Here is a 19,293-nt window from a genome sequence, read left to right on the forward strand (position 1 = left end):
TACTCAATACAATTATCAGGTAACAAAATGCCTTAGCAAGAGTCTCATTCATTTGGGAGGGCTAATTTACAAGTAAAATGAAATGTCTAATATGAATAGAACACTAAATTAGAACTGCACTGTTGGACTGTAAAAACAAAAATACTAGATTAAAAAAATTACAAATTTCATCTGGAAAAATGCTAAATAGCCCTTGCCCACAGGAACCTTCAGAACCAAGTAAGTAATGACTTCCAAAGGATTTAAAATACTATCGAATGTGGAATATGCCACATGAAGACAATTACTCAGAGAAATCCTTCAACAGGTAAAGTATTATCTGCCTAAAAATGATGCAACTTGGCTCTGTCTGAAGCAATTAGTGTTTCATAACAAACTAATTACCAACTATGAGCATTACACGTAATTCTGAGCATTACAAGTAATTCTCAGTTACTTGTATGAAGCATGAGTGACTGCAAGGTACCACACATGCAGCTGAGGCTGTGTAGTGACTCTTTTCTGTGATCTTTGTGTAGAAAGTGGCCGTCCATAATTGGTGACCAACTATCGATCAACAGATTCTATTTCACTTATTCTGCCATGTTCTCACTGCTTCACAAATCCTCATTTGAAAGTGAATATTTTTCATATTATCACCTGTTAACAGATCTCATAATCTAGAGGCAGACACTCCTGGGTTGCTATTTTTTTCTGACAAGGATAGACAAGAATACTGAAGTTCTTGTGACACCTGCTAGAGAATATGGTCATAAGTGCTCCATTCAAAGTTTCTCAAACACCAAATATGTACTGTCTGCACATGGAATGCCATGTTATTTTTAGCTGTACAGCCTTTTGAAAATGCTAGCCTTAACAGCAGCAAGTACCATTTTATCTTATTAGCAGGAGTTCTATGATTTGCACGGATGGTGACGGTCCAGAGAGTCAGGATTATACGGCAAAGAAATGTACCCCTCTCTCAATTTTCATCTGATAAAAGTCACTGGGCTATGCTCCTTTCATCTGCAGAAATGGGAAGAAACAATAAAAGCATTTTATACTGTGTTCCCATGTTTAGGATAGGAAAAAATGCTTTAATGGTTCTAACAATTATTTTTTCATGTATGCTGTATATTCAGACAATTCCTAAAGCTGATCTGCCATGAAAGCCCAGAAAGATTTTTCCTAATAGGTATCACAAAAATCATTAGAGGACAGTACGGAAGATCTAAGTTGGGTCACAGTAAAATTATCATTTTTACTTGTGGCAAGTGTTCTTTCTTGCTTAAATCAAACCTCAATTATTTCATCCTACTTATTCTTTAGAAAGCAGAAGTTTAGTATAAATATGTCAGATGAAATCTTTTCTGAGAAATGCATGTGGGACAAAGAAGCAAAGAACCACAGATGACCCCAGAAGGAAACTGTATAAAGTCAAACAGAATGATCACCTGAGTGTGTCTTTATTTGCCAGTATACACATCATATTTGTTAGAACATTGTCACACTGGTTAATTTAAAATTCTCTAAGCAGAAGGTTCATGACATCAACAAAGACTGTGGGGACAGAAAGGGAATCGGGAAAACTTAGGGAATTTGTAAACAGAGCCAAAATGTGTGTGAGGGCTAGGATTACCTTGCCAAAATTAAAAAATATTTTTCTTTAATGCAGACAGTGGTTCCAAAGGTTGACCAAACATTGCTATCTTCTGAACAGTGAAGTCTGTTTTTGTTTACGAGGTAATGAAATCCAAAGGAAAGTGACAACAAAAGGTTTTAAAAGTGATTTTTCCTTTTTTCAAATACTTTCCAGCAATTAAATTCACATGCAAAAAGCTGATTTCACATACAGAAAATACTTTGAAATATCCAAAGTCCTCAAACTGACAAAAATACATTTCACAGAGATAAACAAAATACAAATCCACAGCTGCAAAGTTTCAGATATGCAAAATGACTATTTTAACGTTGTGACAGATCCAAGGTTTGAAAATATACTACAGCATGTTTCAATCAAACTAACATGGGACTGAAGCTACCTGTGCTGTACAGGTAAATACAACTAAAACCAGCTGGTGGCATTCTGGCTCTCCCCAGAATAGCAATGGGATGTGTGAGCTGAAAGTCCAAGGTTTTTTACAGAAAGAGAACTGACAACATTAAACTGATCTTGCACACTGGAAACCCTCAAGATTAATATACAGTAGCACAAAAATGATAAAAGTAGTTTTTTGCTAGGTAATAAGAAATAAACCAAAACAACAAGTATCTGACAACACTCAACTGGAGATACTGTAGATACAACGTGACACTTAATTATAAATCCCTCTGGGGACTGAGAGTCTGACACGCCATGTGCAGATCTGCACATTCATCGCCAGAGCTCCTGCTTTCACCTGATGTGGACTGAAATGCCATGAAACGTATGTCTTCATCTGGATTATAATGACAGTTTCAAACAAAGTTCTCAGGCTTCAATAAGCTGCATAAACAGCTGCAAACAGTCATTTGCTCTAATTATGTTACTGTCAAAATGTAAAAAAAAAAAAAGAAGGATTTTTTAGAGGAATTTTAATTACTGCTTATTCAATTTAAAAAAGAAACAAAAAAGAAAAGCAGCTCAAGGAATACTGAAAATCTGTGTGAATTCAGTCACAGGCTTTAGTTAAGGGCACCAAGGTTCTGTACAGAAATTAAAGTATGAAAACAAATACAAATTCAAGAAAGGAAATAAGCACTGATACTTCACCTCTAAAACATTTAGCAAAAATGCCTTTTGTTGTGCATATAATTAGGATCATGGTTGATAACACAACTGCAATGCACCTACTTTCTACAATCTTTGAGTGATATATAAAAATAATTCTATGACTTCTGAGACAAACAGGACTTGCAAATATAACTTATTCCCATTAAAACTGTGCTTGGTGTCTTAGATGTTTAAGGCTAGACATGCATTGAAATTTAAGGAATTTCAGGTTGAAACAGTAGTTGAAAACCGTGTTATATTACAGAAGTTGTACAATGAAGGGACACTGGTAGGAAAGGTACATATGATGCAGCATCAGTCCGTTCCTGTGAGACCAGCATATGCCAGATAATTATTGTACAACATCAGGACTTCAGACACAGGAAAGCCAAATCTATTCCTAAAGCAGCACACTTCAGATATAGGTAGAACATGGTAAACCAAGCTAATCTGACAGCACTTACTGACTGATATTTTTGTTTGTGATAGGATTTTGATTAAAATGCACCAAGAAACACAATCCAAACACTTTGCTACTGACATAACAATGCACATCCAGTCAGAAAAGAGGTATTTGGAATTGCCAGCTGGGAGTCACATTTACAGAAGCCTATTTTATATTTGTTAACAGACCAGATATCATTTTTGTCTTTAACTAATAGCAAGTTCAAACATTATTTGTCCAAAAATTAGAAACAGGCTTGGTTCTTTGGTTAACACCACGTTACATCAGACACAGGAATCAATTAAGAATAAACAGCCATATGACAAAGTTTTTTAGATGGGGGGTGGGGTGGGGGAGAGGAAGGAAAGGGGAAAACTTCAAATTCAAAGAAATGCATTGTGTTAAACCGAACTGCCCTTTGAAACCTCCTGGACTAGGAATAATCAGTTTAAGACATCTCTTCGGTTGCAGTGACATTGCTTACACACCATAACTTCAGTTTGTCTACATATTAAGGTTCATACAAAAGAAGGAAGGCACCGAGTGCATCGGTGGCATACAGGCAGTATAAAAGTATGCAAGAAAATGCTACATACTGTATATTTCATACCTTTTAGAAATGTGGTGAATGTGTGCTATCTCTATGCAATATAATGCTTCACAAATCCAACTCCTTATATCCAAATGAAAGAATGAATTAAAATGTGAAACACATTTTAATAATCTTGCTGGTAACAGCACAATTCAATATTTGTATTCACTAAGATCAGTTATTAGCTTATAGTCACCAGAAAGACAAGTTCAAAATCACTGAAGATCAAGGGAACTATAATCTAAAACTATATTTTGGGACAGAGCCAGCAGCCTTTACTCATGGCAGATGTTCCACTAAGAATGGAGAGGAGGCTCAGTTTTACCACTGTTATTCATGTTAATAGTGCCTTTCTCTGAGACATCCCCAGGAATGGATGGAAGTGCTTACAGGGAAAAGTCCTACACAGCATGAAAGACATCTGGTTAAACCAGGACCTGAGTAAAAGGCAGAAGGTTCAGGCCCTTAGTCATGATATTAGCACTTTTGATTGCGTTAACAGTGATATAGCTTGCTCATAGAGCATTTAATTTTACATTGTTAAATCATCTTATATAAAAATAGGTAAGAAAGCTCTGTAAGAAAGTATATATACTATATAAGGAGAAATGTCTCCTTAAAAAAAGCAAATAAAGGGAAAAATTGAATAAAAGGTTTCACTAATTACACTTTGTCATGAAAATCACATTAAAAACATTTATCATAAACGAAACAGTACTGAGCACTAATGAACCTTGTGGTTTACTGGAAAGGACAGCAAACTAGCTGTATAGTAAAAAAAGATCATTGCTCTATCTCCTTTTTTGTAAATATTCCCTAATACATTCAACTGCTTAGAAATTTTCTTAAAATGTCATAATAAGCCATTTACAAAATTGACAATCAAAACTGGTTCAAAGCCCTGCTCCTTGCTTGTACTATGGCCTAGAGATTACATCTCAAAGCTATGATAATGCTTCTAGCTAATTCTGCAAATTCATTCAAATTCACGCTTTGGAAATAAACCAAAAGTTAAAAAGCAATCCTCAGCATGCAGTCAGTGTCCACAGGGTTTGCAAAACACAGAAAAAAAATTATATCGATACAATGGGCAAGACTCTTGTTCTGAATACAAGAGAGAAAAGGATGACATTAATTACATCCCTGAATGTCCATGAGGTATTCCTTCAGTGGTATGGTATTACTGTTTTTTCTCTCCTGAGTAGGGCCTTTATGCCAGCTCGACCAGTAGATGCTTCCAAGGAAATGAATTAATCCTTCTTGCTATAAGGCAGCTTTGCCCTTGCCTGGGCAGAGCTGTCTCCTGATCATTCCTACAGGAACAGTACCACCCACTTTGCTGACTCCTGGCCCACTCCTCAGCATTAGGACCATGTATCTAGATCGACCCAGCATAAGCCTGAACAGCAAAACTTGATCCAGCAAAACCTGATCCAGCATGTACCAGGCCCATCCATTACTTTAGTCACACCACATAGGAACTAAGCTTGCCAGCACTAATAATTGTGCCATATTCAGGTAGACATAATATAAGCAGATACTCGTGCATAAGATTTCTGCATAGTCTGCAGAAAGGAAGAAAGCCTGCTTGAATTTAAGGAGGGGCAGTGATAAGTTCTTAAGGCTAAACTAATCCATGTCACTGTAGGACAGTTGGCACTTGCCCTACTCACCCAAGGCAAATAAAAACCCATCTACCCTCTGTACAATACACTGGTTTAGAAGCCACACAATGTCCACAGAGACCAGCACTGCTCTGAATGCATGAACTCCACAACTCACATGTCACAGTTTGTCTGAGCAGGGCCCTCCGAGGGCCACAGGGTTCCAGAGAGGAATATGAGTCACTGTTGCTGCTACTGTAAAAAGCCATCTCTTATTTTAATGCTCTTGCTCTCAGATGACATCTCTTCAATGGGTGTTGGTGATTCACTGACAAGGAAATGCTCCTGTGACTCTTCTCTCAAGGACTACCATCAGAACAAAGTAGTCTGAAATCCAGTTGTGATGTACTACAAAATCTAGCAGTTGAGTTAGAGACAAAAAACCCAGAACATTCTTGGTGGCTCCTTCTAACAATAAACATTGCTGAATGTTCCAGTTAAAGTGATCAAGATGTTTAGGGACTGCTTTAACATTTTTAATAATAAGTTTTAAAAATATTTCAAAAGCCGAGGAAAAGAAGAAACAAAAATAAGCGATAATGATTAAATAACAAGTTTGTGACAGTATCTGGATGTTTGTTTTTTTGCCTCCATTCATACTGAAATCATATTTGTCTGTGTTGCAGGTGCCAGGCCGTTCCACCCCTCTAACCTACCAATCCTATTGCTCTTCACACCTTCAGGGTCAGGTCTGCTCTCCTCTTGAAGCCTGTGGGCTCCTCTCACTAACATTAATGGCAGGCAGGCATGCACATCAGTGGGAAAATTAAAAGAATGTTTACCTTTTATTGAGAACTCAGCTTCAGAAGGAAGTCAGTCTGCCTTACAAGCAAGTGACAAACCAGGATTTGAAGGACTGCTATTAACAGGACAGCTTTTTTTCCTCCAGAAGTGTAGAGGACTCACTAGAACTCTAAATTCAATGAAAGGGCATTCTGTTGTTACTTTCAAGCTGGTACAGCTCAGGCCAAAAGGCCTGGCCTCAAACCTCATTCCCTGATCTTACCCCACTCTTTTTGTTAGAATTGGGATGTGTAAGAGTGATCTGTACTCAATTCCTACCTGAAAATGTCTCCCTTGAAGAAAGTTTCTTTTTCTGTTTCGCTATATTAAAACTGATGGTTTGCATTTCAGAAATCACTGTGAGTTAGAAAGGTGACAAAAATTTTGCACCAGTACTGTAAAGTACAGAGTGTCCCTGATCTCTAAGGCCCTGTGACTGCCACAGGCAGCTTTTCATGGCCATGGGGAGTTTGCAGGAGTGAGCCATTGGGGAGAAAAGAGAATAAATCAAGAATACAAACACAAATTTTAGACAACAAAAGAACTTCTCCAAAGGTGTGAAAATGGGAAGGTGATGCTGACACTGCATCTGCCATCAAAATTAATTGCAGAAATTTACAGGTACAAATATTTCCAACAGTAAATGCCATAAAATCTTGTTTTCAGCTCCCATATTTTCTAAATTGATAACAATGTTTAGCTCCCAGAAAAGCACATATGTTCATTCCAAGGGCTCCCCAAATTTCCAAATCTAACTATTAATGAGTATAGTGGACTTCCATTTCATTTAGAACTTGTATCATATTTGTCCTGTAGTAGAGCTTACACCTTGCCTTGCTTCTGCCTTTGCAGTCAGACCTCACCATGCAGCTGCAGCGTGGGCATCTCACATCCTGAGCGTGAGGCAGCAGCACAGGGACCAAGCTTTGCATCCTTCCAGTGCTCCCCTGGTTCCCTGTGCCCCCTGGCTGAACAGGAGCAGCAGGATGGCCCTGCTGCCTTCCTGCTCCACAGGATGTGAGACAGCGATGTCCTGCAGGCGCTGCACAGCCTCTCTCCTTCGGTGCAGTGATTCCACGCTTGCCTGTCCTGCCCTTCACAGCCTTGCCCTTAACAGAAAGGAACTGACCAACTCTTTCACATTTATAATACTTTAGGATGACCTATGTGAAATGTTCTAAGCACTAAACCAAACAGGTTATGTACAGAAAGGATACAATACTTCCAAGAAGAGAATCTGTACAAACGTCACTGTTCTACAATTATTTAAGGCTACACTGACAGGAAACAGATTCAGTTCAAGATCTGCAATTTCTACATGGTTTGCTGACACACAGAAAAGTAACTAATTTGATACATTTTTTCAAGTACTTACTGTACTTTTGAACAAAGGCAAACAACAAAAAGCTATGAAGAAAACACAGCCAACTCTGGGGAAAATATAAGTGCCTCTCATTTGTTACTGATACTTTTGCTCTTCAGCAATTCTGTTCCATGCTTAAGACCTAACTGAATGCACAAAACCACACTGTGTGAGAAGCCCTTATGTAGGGTTTAAAAAATCCATAACAGATGAAGGCAGATTTCAAATACAAAGGTGTAGGTTTGCATAAGCAATGAAAAACAAAATTACAAACAAATCACATCATAAGAATAGGTTCTAGGAAGAAAAAACTAACATGACAGCTATTGGAACTACAATTAACTCACAAAATCCCAAGGTGAATCCAATTACTGGTGTGTCTGATTTTGCACAGCAAATCCATGTTCTACGGTGTCAAAATTAAACATTAATTTCCATTCTTTAAACATTCAGTTTCTAGCCTCTGTACAGTATAAATCCAAATAAACCAATCCTTCTTCTCTGAAGCACAGACTGGTCCCGAATACTTTAGGAAAAGTCCTAGAGGGAGATTCCTCTTCCCAAATGAGCCCAACACAGAGTATCATATATCTCTGTTGTGTCTAAATTAAGATTTCAGTGCCTTGGAAATCTAAATGGTGAAATGCAAAGCTGAAGCAACGCAACCTACAAACAGAAACCCACATCGTGACACTGTTTCGTTTAGTTTGGTTCTGTAGGAGGTTATTTGCTGCACCTTCCAAACTGACTTCTTCATTTGTTCAGTGATGTTGTTAACTATGTTCTCCACTGGAATTACCTGACCCAGTTCTTGCTGTTCAATATTGTACATTTTAAATAACAAACCTGTACAAAGAGACAACCATCAAGAGACAATTTTCAGTTTTAGGAAAGAGCATCTAAATATCCACAAACAGAATAGATAAAACCACTTCCACATCCAACAAAAAACTGCTTCACAACAGCTTCTACGTCATTGCTTCTATTATACGGAAAGCTGCAAAGATTGTGAAAATTGGAGCATTTTCCTTATGCATATTAAATTAATTCTGATTTTGTATTAAATTCTACACTCAACATTACATTTCTTAAACTGGACTAACAAAAGTGACTGAGAGAGACAACCTGCATTGTATTACTGCAAGACCATTCCTGTTTAAAGAAAGTTTTTGCATTATTTGTATTTAGTAAAAAAGCTTCTGTAAATGAAGCAGCAGTGCAATATCAGGCGGAAAAAACCCAAAAACCAAAGATCTGTAATAATGTTTAAGTCTTTAAATCAACAAAAACTGAAAGCCTGGCTCTGCAAATAAATCATTCTAATGACACCAAATAAACCAAGATGTAGAATTACAAAATCCTTTAAAAAGGACTTAATGAAATTGTTAAATAGTGTGAGAATTTGAAAACCATGTGAAATGTCTTTATTACAGCATACACACTATCCCCAGTCTCACTGTACTTGACTGTCTGTATACCCCAAAGCCAGGATTGTTCAAAGGTATTATAAAGGAATTCAAGGGGAACACATCTGTCCTAATGAGAACACTTGAGACTAACACTAATTGTCTCAACAAAATCCAACACTTTACTCTTCTACCTACCAAGTGCTACAACAGTCAGTGAGGTCTCATATTAGTAAGACATTACCATCATTTATAAGAAAAAAGAAATTGCTTGTTTTCTTTACAGGAACAATTAAAATTAAACAAAACTTGTAATTACAAGCAAATTCAGCAGTCAATAAATTAGTGTGAGTCCACCTAAAGGCTTTGGGACAAATAGGAACCTCAGAAGCACTTATTTCCCCAATTTTGGTGGATGCCAGGAGTGTTTATCTGGTGATACTGCAGCTTCTCAACTGCATGATTAGAAAGCTGTATCCCAACCTGAACATAAGCAAAGCAAACTTCTATTTTGTGTGTGAACATTCATGCAATTGCTGGCAAATCTCTAGAAAAATAACTTACTGATGTTCTCTTCTTCAAGAAGAAAGGTAAAAACCCCTGGTCTGCTCTCTACTTCCAACAAACAGCACATGGTAATGCCTAAAACAGCTCACAAGAGACTTGATTGACTTGATTGGATACCTGTTTCAAGCAAAGCCATAGTATTTTGCATTCATTCAGAGTAGTTCAACTGCTGCTACTTCCTTCACAGTCTTTCAACCTAACTTCCAACTGCTGACATTTTAAATAAACCTGTATCAATTTGTTTAATGAAAATATATTTTAGTAAAGTCGTGCTCTATGAGCTTCCTACATTGGAATACATGAATAGAGGAAGTGCTTTCAACAGAAAGTTACATAGTTTTACAGTACAACCTGTCTAAGGAGTTTTGGAAGGGACCAAACGAATGGTCTGGTCTCTTTGGATTAGGCAGAAGTACAGGCAAGAGGGAAAAACCCAATTTTTTGCCATATATAGAGCTTGTTCCTGTCACAGATTGAAGAAACATTAGTTTGATGTCAGAGTTCACCTGATGCCCAAATGCCAGTATTTTTCAAACCAACTGCATATCAAAAAATGAAAACTTACTTTACCAAGCTCCTGGAAAGAAACTCAGTGCAAAACAACAGTATATTTCTATTTGCTATATTATGAAGTGTTCTTTCACCAGTGGTTTTCCTTTTTTTTTTTTGCTTTTGCTTTACAGACCATTAACTTTTTCTGAAAGTGCAAACTATTGACCTTTAATCTGAATGCAGGCAGGTCAGAAGCTACAGTATTAAAGCAATACAAAAGGTACACAAGGAGGAGCTTACATTAATTTGAAGAACCTCGCACAAAATGTTTCTGAATTGAAAATCACAAAACAAACCCAAACAAATACAGCATCAGGTGGATGGGGAAGGGACCGCTATCGTATCTGTGTACAGCAAGGATCCTCTGACACCAAGGAAGTTCATGACACCAAGTGAAGATTCTGTATTAAATCCCACCATTTTGCAGGTTGTGCATCCTGTACGATGGAATGTTGACCGCAGTTTCCATTTTTCACTCCCACAACGAACCTGCTGATTGCGACCAGGGATGATCATCTTCCTGGGAGAACAAGCTCCCTTAGAACCACAGCTGCACTTTCTGCTACCCATTAGGATTCCAGTAAAGTATGCCATCTACAGACTTGCTGTCCTTTAGACTCCTTCATTTCAGTCCAGTGGTTGAGTTCGTCTTCTCCTGAGCTGTTGAGACCTAAGGAAATCCAACCTATCATCTCTTTCCGCTTCATGCTGCGCTTGTTGTACACGGACAGTATGAGCGTCACGTCCGAGAGCTGGAACAGCGCCACCTGGAAAACGAAGGTTTCCTTGTACACGGGGTTCGGCTGCCCTCGGCGGATCGAAGTTTTGCATTTGGACATCTCCTGCCCCATCGAGTTCAGCAGTGTTAACTTAACATATGTATCTACAAAAGAAGTCACATCGTGGAACGTCAGATACCTTGGAACCAAAGAGTTGGAGAATGAGGTATTTACAGAGAACAAGGATATGGTGTATACCAGGATGGTTGAACACAGCTTAGGTTAGACACATGGAGAGATGGCAAGTAAACAAAATATTACAAACACACTAACAAATGAACTAGCTCCAGCACTACATACATGGGTTAAGTTAAAGGTATACCTCATAATCCTCTTCCCATTGAACCCCCCAACCCCTGTTTAATCTAAAAAAAACTTAAATTGCAATAACACTTAGCAAGCTCCAGCTAGCCACAACACTGTAAGCATACCATTGAAATTTCAAAGAATATGGATAAATGAAGTGGAATAAAAGCAATTAATGAAGTGGGGAAAAAAAATTATGTCAAAATGCAGCGATGATATCAAAACAGCCAGGATAAAATGCTTAAGAATAATCTCTGCATGGATGTGGTTCTCATTTGGGCTTTTCAGTTTTATTTATTTTGAAAACCAAAATGTAGCAAAGTGCATTCAAAGATGGCAGTTTACACGATACAAAAACCCCTATTGTTTCCTAGATTCATGAAGGAATACATTTACCGCATGTTTAAAGAAAAGCAAGTTTTTGCATAATTCAAGATGATTGTTCAGAAAGTAGCTTGTATGGTGCTTTTAAGCATACATTTAAGAAGCTGATGCAAGTAATGTAGTAAGCGCACATTATGTGTTAGCATTTAATATTTTTAAATATCTATTTTCATTGGACCAAAAGCACCAAACAATACTCCTGCAGAAGGATGCACATTTCATGAAGTTAACTAATTATAGGAAATATCAAATTGTATAAAACAATTTCATATTTAATTTTTGTTCCTATCTTTTTATATTAATGGATAATATCAACTAAAGGTTGGAGTTTATGTTTAAAAAACACATGGAATATTTTTACTTTGCAGGTACACTGAAACCCCAACATCCATAATCAGAGATAAATGCAACTTTTGCATTAGAGAGTGCCACAAAAAATAAACATGTACTTTTATAAACTGGCATGGTAGGCAGCTGTGGATATTTTATTGCTGGCAGGTTTCTTTTGCATGAAAAAGACAACATCCAATTAGTTTCTACAGGAACTCACCTCGGATTATATAAACCTGTCCACCTATCAAGTGTTTTAGACAACAGAACAGTCCGTCTGACAACAGGGGGTGGAAAGCAGTAAAAGAAATAATGACCAGATGTCAATAGTTGGGTGAGAGAGGATCAAAGGTTGAAGTTTAAGAGGAAACACTATTCACTGGAGTAGAAGAACATGAAACCTTAGCAGCAGAGATCAGAAAAAGGACTGAACAAAAGGATTGTTAGGTAAAATTTAATGAAATGGAAATTTTGTGCAGTTTTTGTGTAATCTTTAACAAAAATTATGTTGCTTACGTAATGGGTTATCTTAGGACTAATAGACACTGGATTCAAAGCCACACTTACCATAGCAAGAATCCTCCAAATGATTAAGTTATAGCAGATTGGGTAAAAATCACTGTATCCTTTTCAAACCTTATGCTTTTTCATGCAAACTCCAGCATATTTAGAAAAACTGCACATTAAAAGTAATTAAACTTCATATATTAAAAGCAATAAAATGAAAAATAATTGAACCAAAATCCCAGCTGGTTTTGCTCTTAACTTTTCTATTTTACTGATATTTGATTATAATACTTCAGTTCTTGAGTAGTGATGAACTTGGGCACAAGAATGACTCTGATGTAGTCTCTAAAAAGAGCTGAGGGACACATACCTGAAATTCAGCAATGGGTCTCTATTTAGGATGATCTTGCTTTTTAAAATCCACATATTTATGCATTTAATGTGTGTGTGTGCATGCATACACACATGCATTTAATATGCAAAAGCTCATACCCTGTTTCAAGTAAACTGAGAAGCATCTTTTGCTTGGGCAAAATATTAACTGTCACACAGAGAAACAAAGAAAACACACCCACTGTTACTGCCTGCAGGATTTGGCCCATTTGCCTGTACTCAATTGCTAAATGAGTTACTATGCAATATAAATATGCAGTAGAGGAGCATGTACTAGCAAGAAGTAGAAATTTAGTATTCAGTTCATATTTGCTGCAGAAGCACTTCACAAAAATTCACAAGTTCCCAAGCCCTAGACTACAGAAACGTGGGAAAGAGTAATTGCTTCCATTTCTATCACAGCTCCTCAATACATGAATGAAAACTGAACTGTTCATATACTTTGCAGCACTTCTCAGTATTCTGGACTGATAGTGCAAACAACAAATGTGAGCAGGATATTTCCTCATCATCATCATCATCATCATCATCATCATCATCATCATCATCATCATCATCATCATCATCATCATCACCATCCCTACAGGCCTTAGTTTTAATTTTGTGGAAATGATGGCACAAATTGAGGCTGGCAGATGTCCATGATGTACTCAACAGGGAGTTGGGATATGACAGTGGCACGGACCTGGGTCCAGGAATTGAAAAGGTGCCACCAGTGCTGGGGGCAGGGGAAGGGGATGGCATGAAACAGCCCAAAGGGGAAATCTGGATACCACAACAGTCTGTGCATGGTTTTACCAGACCCAGAAAGTTCATTAGTTTCCAGCTTTCTAGAAACAACAGAACTCTGAACCCACATTTGCCAAAACAGAACTGGACTATTCTTATTATAAATATCAAATCTTCCCCCTATCCTTCACAGGGACAAAAGGTAGCATGGAAACTCTTCCCTCTGAAAAGGTTAGACAGAACATGGTTTTACAGGGCTATGTGCCGTGTTCTTTCTATGGTCCTTTCTTGCAATCTGAAACAAATTTTTTACCCCAGTGACACTCACAACTGTTAGCTACACAGCATGGGCCCACTGAGCACATTTTGGGAATTAACATACTGGGGAATGAGCATCTCTGTTTTCAAAACAAGTACTGAACCCCTCCTACCTTGCATGTTCTAAATATTAAACAAAAAACAGCCATCTCTGAGATTCCAGAAAGATAAGCATCTGGTTTTGCTTTTAAGGGAACACATGACCTCTTCCCTCCCTTTAATTTCTTCCCACACCCAGTGTCCTTGGACCTCTTTGGCTTTCCCCATCTGTTTCTACACTTTGCCTCCAAACAGGTGACTCTGGTGCAGCTACCCAATTATACAAAAGTATTAGAGATTCATCTATTGCCTTCCTTCTCTGGCCATGTTAACAAAGTCTGGCTCTGTCAGTGTGAAAAGTACAGAGAAAGCAAAGCAGAGTAAGGTAAGCTAACTATGAACAGAATAAACATGGGTCAAGAAAGTGAGAAAGAGGAGAGAGCATCAGTATCAACTCTGGCTGACCTCCTAAACTGAAGACAAAGTGAGATGTGTAAACCACTTACAAAATGTTGGCAGCCTAACACATAATCCAGTATCAGATAATCTGCTAGTGCCATACTAATCTGGGGCTTAAAACCAGAAAGAGTAGCTGAAACCTAAACCTCCTGATAAAATCAAAAGGAACTGGTAGGTATTTCTTATTAGCACTTAAATAAATCAGACACACAATCTTAAAAACAATAAAAATAATAAAAAAAAAAAGCCTGTTACTGAACTTTCTGAAGCTATATGAAAGAGCTAGAGATACTAATAACATTCTCTCCCTTGTGACATTCCAGCTGGCTCCACTTAAGAAGTGTATGAAGTTCACAGATATTTCAGACGTATATTTTTGAACAAATGCTTGAAGACACAATTCAAGTCCTTTTGGATGGTGAACATTCCTCCTGTACAGTAAATATGCCAAAGGCCTCAAGCGGTTGCTCCTTGTCTTTACTGACAATCCCAAATTACATATATTACCACAAATATACAGGCACATAGGCAATTAAAGACTGCAGCATCAACCCCTCCAGGAACAGCAATAACTGTTCAGAATGTTTATATTAATATTAACTGGCATGTACTTTCTCTTTAAACACTGACTTTTTTATTCTTGGCCTGTGATGTGAGGCATTAGTAATTTAGCAATTAATCATTATGATAAAGGTAATTTATTAGTCAGTCATCATGAAAAATTAAAACAGGCTTGTCAACTTACAATTAATATTTTGAATTTTAGATTTTTGCTATTTCCCAACTGACTAGAAATATAAAACATGAAACAGATTAGTTGATGATTGCTCTATTTCATTTTGATTGGGTAAGACTAAGTGATAAGACTGAAGTCCTTGCTACCAAGAGCCCCACCAGTACAGAAGCATTAGGATGAAAAAAGATTTTCACTCACTGGGTGGTCTGTTCGCTGCCAAGTTTTTGAAGTGGCTGCCTTTTATCACTTCTGCTGATAATCTTCCAGTTGTAGCATTATAAAGGAGGCCAACGAGGATTTCTGGAGCTGAGCCATGTACCAGAGACTGACAAGAGGAGGTACTTTCACTGCAGGACACTTCTGACATGCTCATTTGAGAGTCACAACCCTACAAAACAGATTAAAAGTTCTGTGTGTCTTATGGAATGATGTTACTGGGAAGTCAATTTTCAGAATAATGCACAGAAAATTCTAAAAGCAACTTAGTCACAATAACAAGTTCCATTAAATCACCCAATATGAAATGTACATTCTTAATATATGCTTAATTTGCACATGTTAGAGGTAACAATAAAGTGGTCTGAAATTAAAACAATTATTAGGTGCTTCATGATTAAGGAGAAATAACAGCAGAAGATGAAGAACAGCCTTTATGATCCCTATTTACTTCAATTTCTAAGGTAAGACCTGTAACATAATTCGTCAGCATCCTGGAAAACATTAAACATTGGACCTTTTACTTTCCAAAAAATGGACAACAACAGTGGAACCTTGAAGATAATAAAATGCAGAAAATTCTTATTCATCCTTTGCAAAGGTTATTCTCTAGCCTGAGAATTTATGAGTAGCAAAATAACAGAACACATGCAATTAGAAAAATGCACTCCTTCTAGCATAAGTTAGCTTACAAGGAATTTAACTGGATCCAGGGACACAGAACTGCAATAGTACCGTTGTTTTGGGAGGGAAAGGAAGAATGCCATCCAAAGCTCAGGAAGCAATGCTTTAATTTCAACCCTGAAAGCTTCCAAAAAATCTTTCACGCCTTCTGAATACATCACATCTTTAACGGGAGTTTCTATTACTAATTTTTATCATTTTAACTCCTCATTATTAACATTAAAAAAGGAAAAAAATGAACTTTTTTTACACTGCCATGCTAACCACACCATAGTTGTTCCTATTCTCATTTGCACTAGCACATAAGAGTGGTACTACAGAAAACTGGATGGCAAGAAGCCAATGGAATGGCAATGTACTTGGTAACTGAGGAGAGACTTTTGAATTATCAGCACATCCCTTTATGATTCTCTCAGAAAAAGTGTAAATTGGGTCCACAGATTTTTCAAATATGGTTTGACTCATTTGGGAACCTGACATCACTCTTCCAAGGAGTCATGATGATATTGTGAAGCTGATTCTTCCAGATTCCAAATGTCTCTATCATTTCCAACAACAGCTGACATGGGCATAAGATCAGACCTAAAACCCATATAGCACAAATCCTCATCAAGATAAATGTTAACTTTATAAGCAAGTAACTTCAGCTGACATATAAAGCCCACATGCATTATAGAATCTCAAATTATAGAGGACATGATACCTACAATAATATCCCTTTTATTGACATTTTAACTAGTTCTTTTCAACAGAACATTTCCCAAAAGTCTAGAAGAAGTTTCAAATAGCAATCCAGTTCCTCATTAATAAACATTAACTGTTGTTAGCAAATGTATTCTTACTACTGAAGAAGGACCTCAACAAATTTCTCTGATTTTCCTCTCCCAAGCTGCAAATTCAGAATTTTAAGTCTTTGGTTGTTTCTCCAAAAGCTCTTTATTCAGTGGCAAGAATAAATTTCAAACTGCTTGGAAATTGTTAATTGCTGAAAATTAATTACAAGTATACATTCATTCTCTGATTCTTGTCATTCATAGAACAGGAAATTTTTGATTCCTAACTTCAACAGAAGGAACAAAATGGAAAGTTTAAAAGAAAGATGACTTGATTCAGCAGAAACACTGCACACTTGAAAACCTCAGTTTCATGGTTTGACCCTGGCACAATGCCAGGGCCCCCATGAAAGGTCCAAAATGGTTGCTGTGAGATGTGACCCGGAAACAGAACAAAGCAGGCTCCAACTTGGGAATGGAGGGAAAAACACAACACTTTATTAATTACAATATCTAAAAAGGAACAAACACAAAACTAAGAATGAAAACCCTCCAAATACATTCCTCCTCCTCCCCTCCATTTTCTCCACAGAATGAAATAACACCATAGATTTCCACCCTGTCACCATCTCTCACACAATCAACTTTCAGTCCATCATCACCCCTCAAATAATCAACCCTCAAATCCAAATCAATCCTCAAATCCAAACCTCTCCAGGGAGAGAGGAGTCCCCCCTTGCACCATAGGCTTTCCCCTGGAAACACAATTGAAACCTCCTGTCCTTCCGTGTCACTCGTGGCACCGCCCAGAGAACATCGGCCCTCGTGACTTCTCCCCCTCCATATTCAGTGCTCTCACCACTGCACATGGGCCAGGACTGCTTTTAGGGTTCCCTGTTTAAGGATGATCCACCCAGTTCCAAAAGCAGCAGTCTCTCAACTTTGGGACACCAGTCCCCCCCAAATTTCACCCCCTGGGGCCGAGGGGCCTCGTGAACAGAGATCTTCCCCTCCATGGAGACAGAGGGCATCCCACGCCCTCCTCAGCCGTCTCTGTTCATGCCACTGCTTCACTCTTGACTCCAAGGTGTTGCCTCCCGCTAAATACAGTCTCCGGCCATCAAGAAAGAGTGGCCATCAAGGCCACTCCATCATCTCTTCCCACCTAGGATTCTTACCTCTTCCAGCTTTCTTCACGCCCATTTCATCTCTCATCTCTCTCTCCTCATTCTGATTCAGGAGGATCAGTATTTGTAAGGTTTCCATTATTCTACAAAGGGGTTAAAATCTTTGCCTCTGTCTGCCCAGAACTCCCACAGCTGCCGGGCACCTTCTCTCCCCGCATCCCCCGCTTCTGGCCGGCTGTGCTGCCAGCACAGTCTCTATCACTCTCTCTGGGGGGGGCTGCCCAGACATCCCAGGTCTCCTCCACGCCTGCACCTCACAGGGCTCCAGCCTCCCTCCCCACAGGCTGCATGGCCTTCCCCTCCCCACCCAGACGCAGCTGGGCAGGCGAGAGGTCAGACTCCACTCACCGCTGGACTCCAAAAGAGGAAGTCCTCTGGGAATCCTCTGCTTTTAACCCCTGTGTGTTCGCAGAGGCGTATCCAGATTCCCAGTGGCCACAACAGGTGCCAATTTCAAATCTGGCCACTAGTTGGTTTGACCACAACCTTCCCAGAAACTCACTTCCTGGTCAAACCACAACACTCAGCCTGTCACAACTGCAGCTATTACTTCAGTTTTCTGGTCTTTTACAATTGTAACATGCTATCCCCATGGTGCTTATTCACCTTATTATTTTTTGAGCCAGGAATTTTAGCACAGTCCACCTGACACTGTTCCAAGCTTAGGTGTCAAATTTGATTGAAATCATGCTGCAAGTGCACAAAAAAAAAAAGATATAACACAAAGAAGGCAGCTGAGTAACATTGTCCCCAAATCCTCCAAGGGCTTTGATATGCTGAGGGAAGGTGATGACAGTGCCTTTTCCTAACTGGGATTTATTTGTACAGTTTACTGATGTCCAAAGAGGGACTTAGAAACCAGTTTATGACAGAGTCAAACTCACTACAATGGGTATCACAGTAAGGTTTAGCCTGTTAGAAACAGTGAATATTAAATGAGTAACCGCTGAGTGGAAATGAGTCCTGAAGTACCAAGAAAGAGAAGACAAGTAGCTTCTGTGTGGTATAATACAGAAGCAGGAAAACAATTGAAAAATTCAATGTGTGGTATTCCAAAGCTACATAAGCATGGACTAGAAATACCATTCCTTTTCAGCAGAATCCTGAGTAGACAGGAGAAGGACAAGACTGCCTTTTTCAAGGCCAAGCAAAAGGATCTCACCAGCTGAATGGTGGGGTGAGAAGACCAAGGTGATGCTTCAGAACTCTAAGTGGATGGAAATACTTAAAAGTGTTGCACAGAAAGAACTGGTAGATGTAAACTAGATGAAAATCTGGAGAGAGCATCTAACTTAAATATTCTGCTACAATAGCTTCTAAAATATTTTTTGCAGGTTTGAGAAAAACAAA

The 19,293-nt window shown here is 38.4% G+C and overlaps 1 protein-coding gene across 8 annotated transcripts in view; it reads right to left on the reverse strand.

The window, feature by feature from the left end:
* Nucleotides 1-1,426: 1,426 nt before the first annotated feature.
* SYT14 (synaptotagmin 14) overlaps nucleotides 1,427-19,293 on the reverse strand; it is an 89,220-nt gene continuing 71,353 nt past the window's right edge. For 5 of the 8 annotated variants that reach the window (XM_064414336.1, XM_064414334.1, XM_064414337.1 and 2 more), the window contains 3 exons: nucleotides 15,282-15,471; nucleotides 12,123-12,179; nucleotides 1,427-10,986 (listed from right to left, as the gene is read on the reverse strand). In XM_064414336.1, the coding sequence (XP_064270406.1) occupies nucleotides 10,673-10,986; nucleotides 12,123-12,179; nucleotides 15,282-15,471 (561 nt within the window). In that variant the 3' untranslated portion in view covers nucleotides 1,427-10,672. The remainder of the gene's footprint in view (nucleotides 10,987-12,122; nucleotides 12,180-15,281; nucleotides 15,472-19,293) is intronic. The other 3 variants (XM_064414335.1, XM_064414333.1, XM_064414331.1) reach the window with 1 other exon arrangement.

Source organism: Passer domesticus, chromosome 3, assembly GCF_036417665.1.
Source record: "Passer domesticus isolate bPasDom1 chromosome 3, bPasDom1.hap1, whole genome shotgun sequence".
In the NCBI taxonomy this organism is placed as follows: domain Eukaryota; kingdom Metazoa; phylum Chordata; class Aves; order Passeriformes; family Passeridae; genus Passer; species Passer domesticus.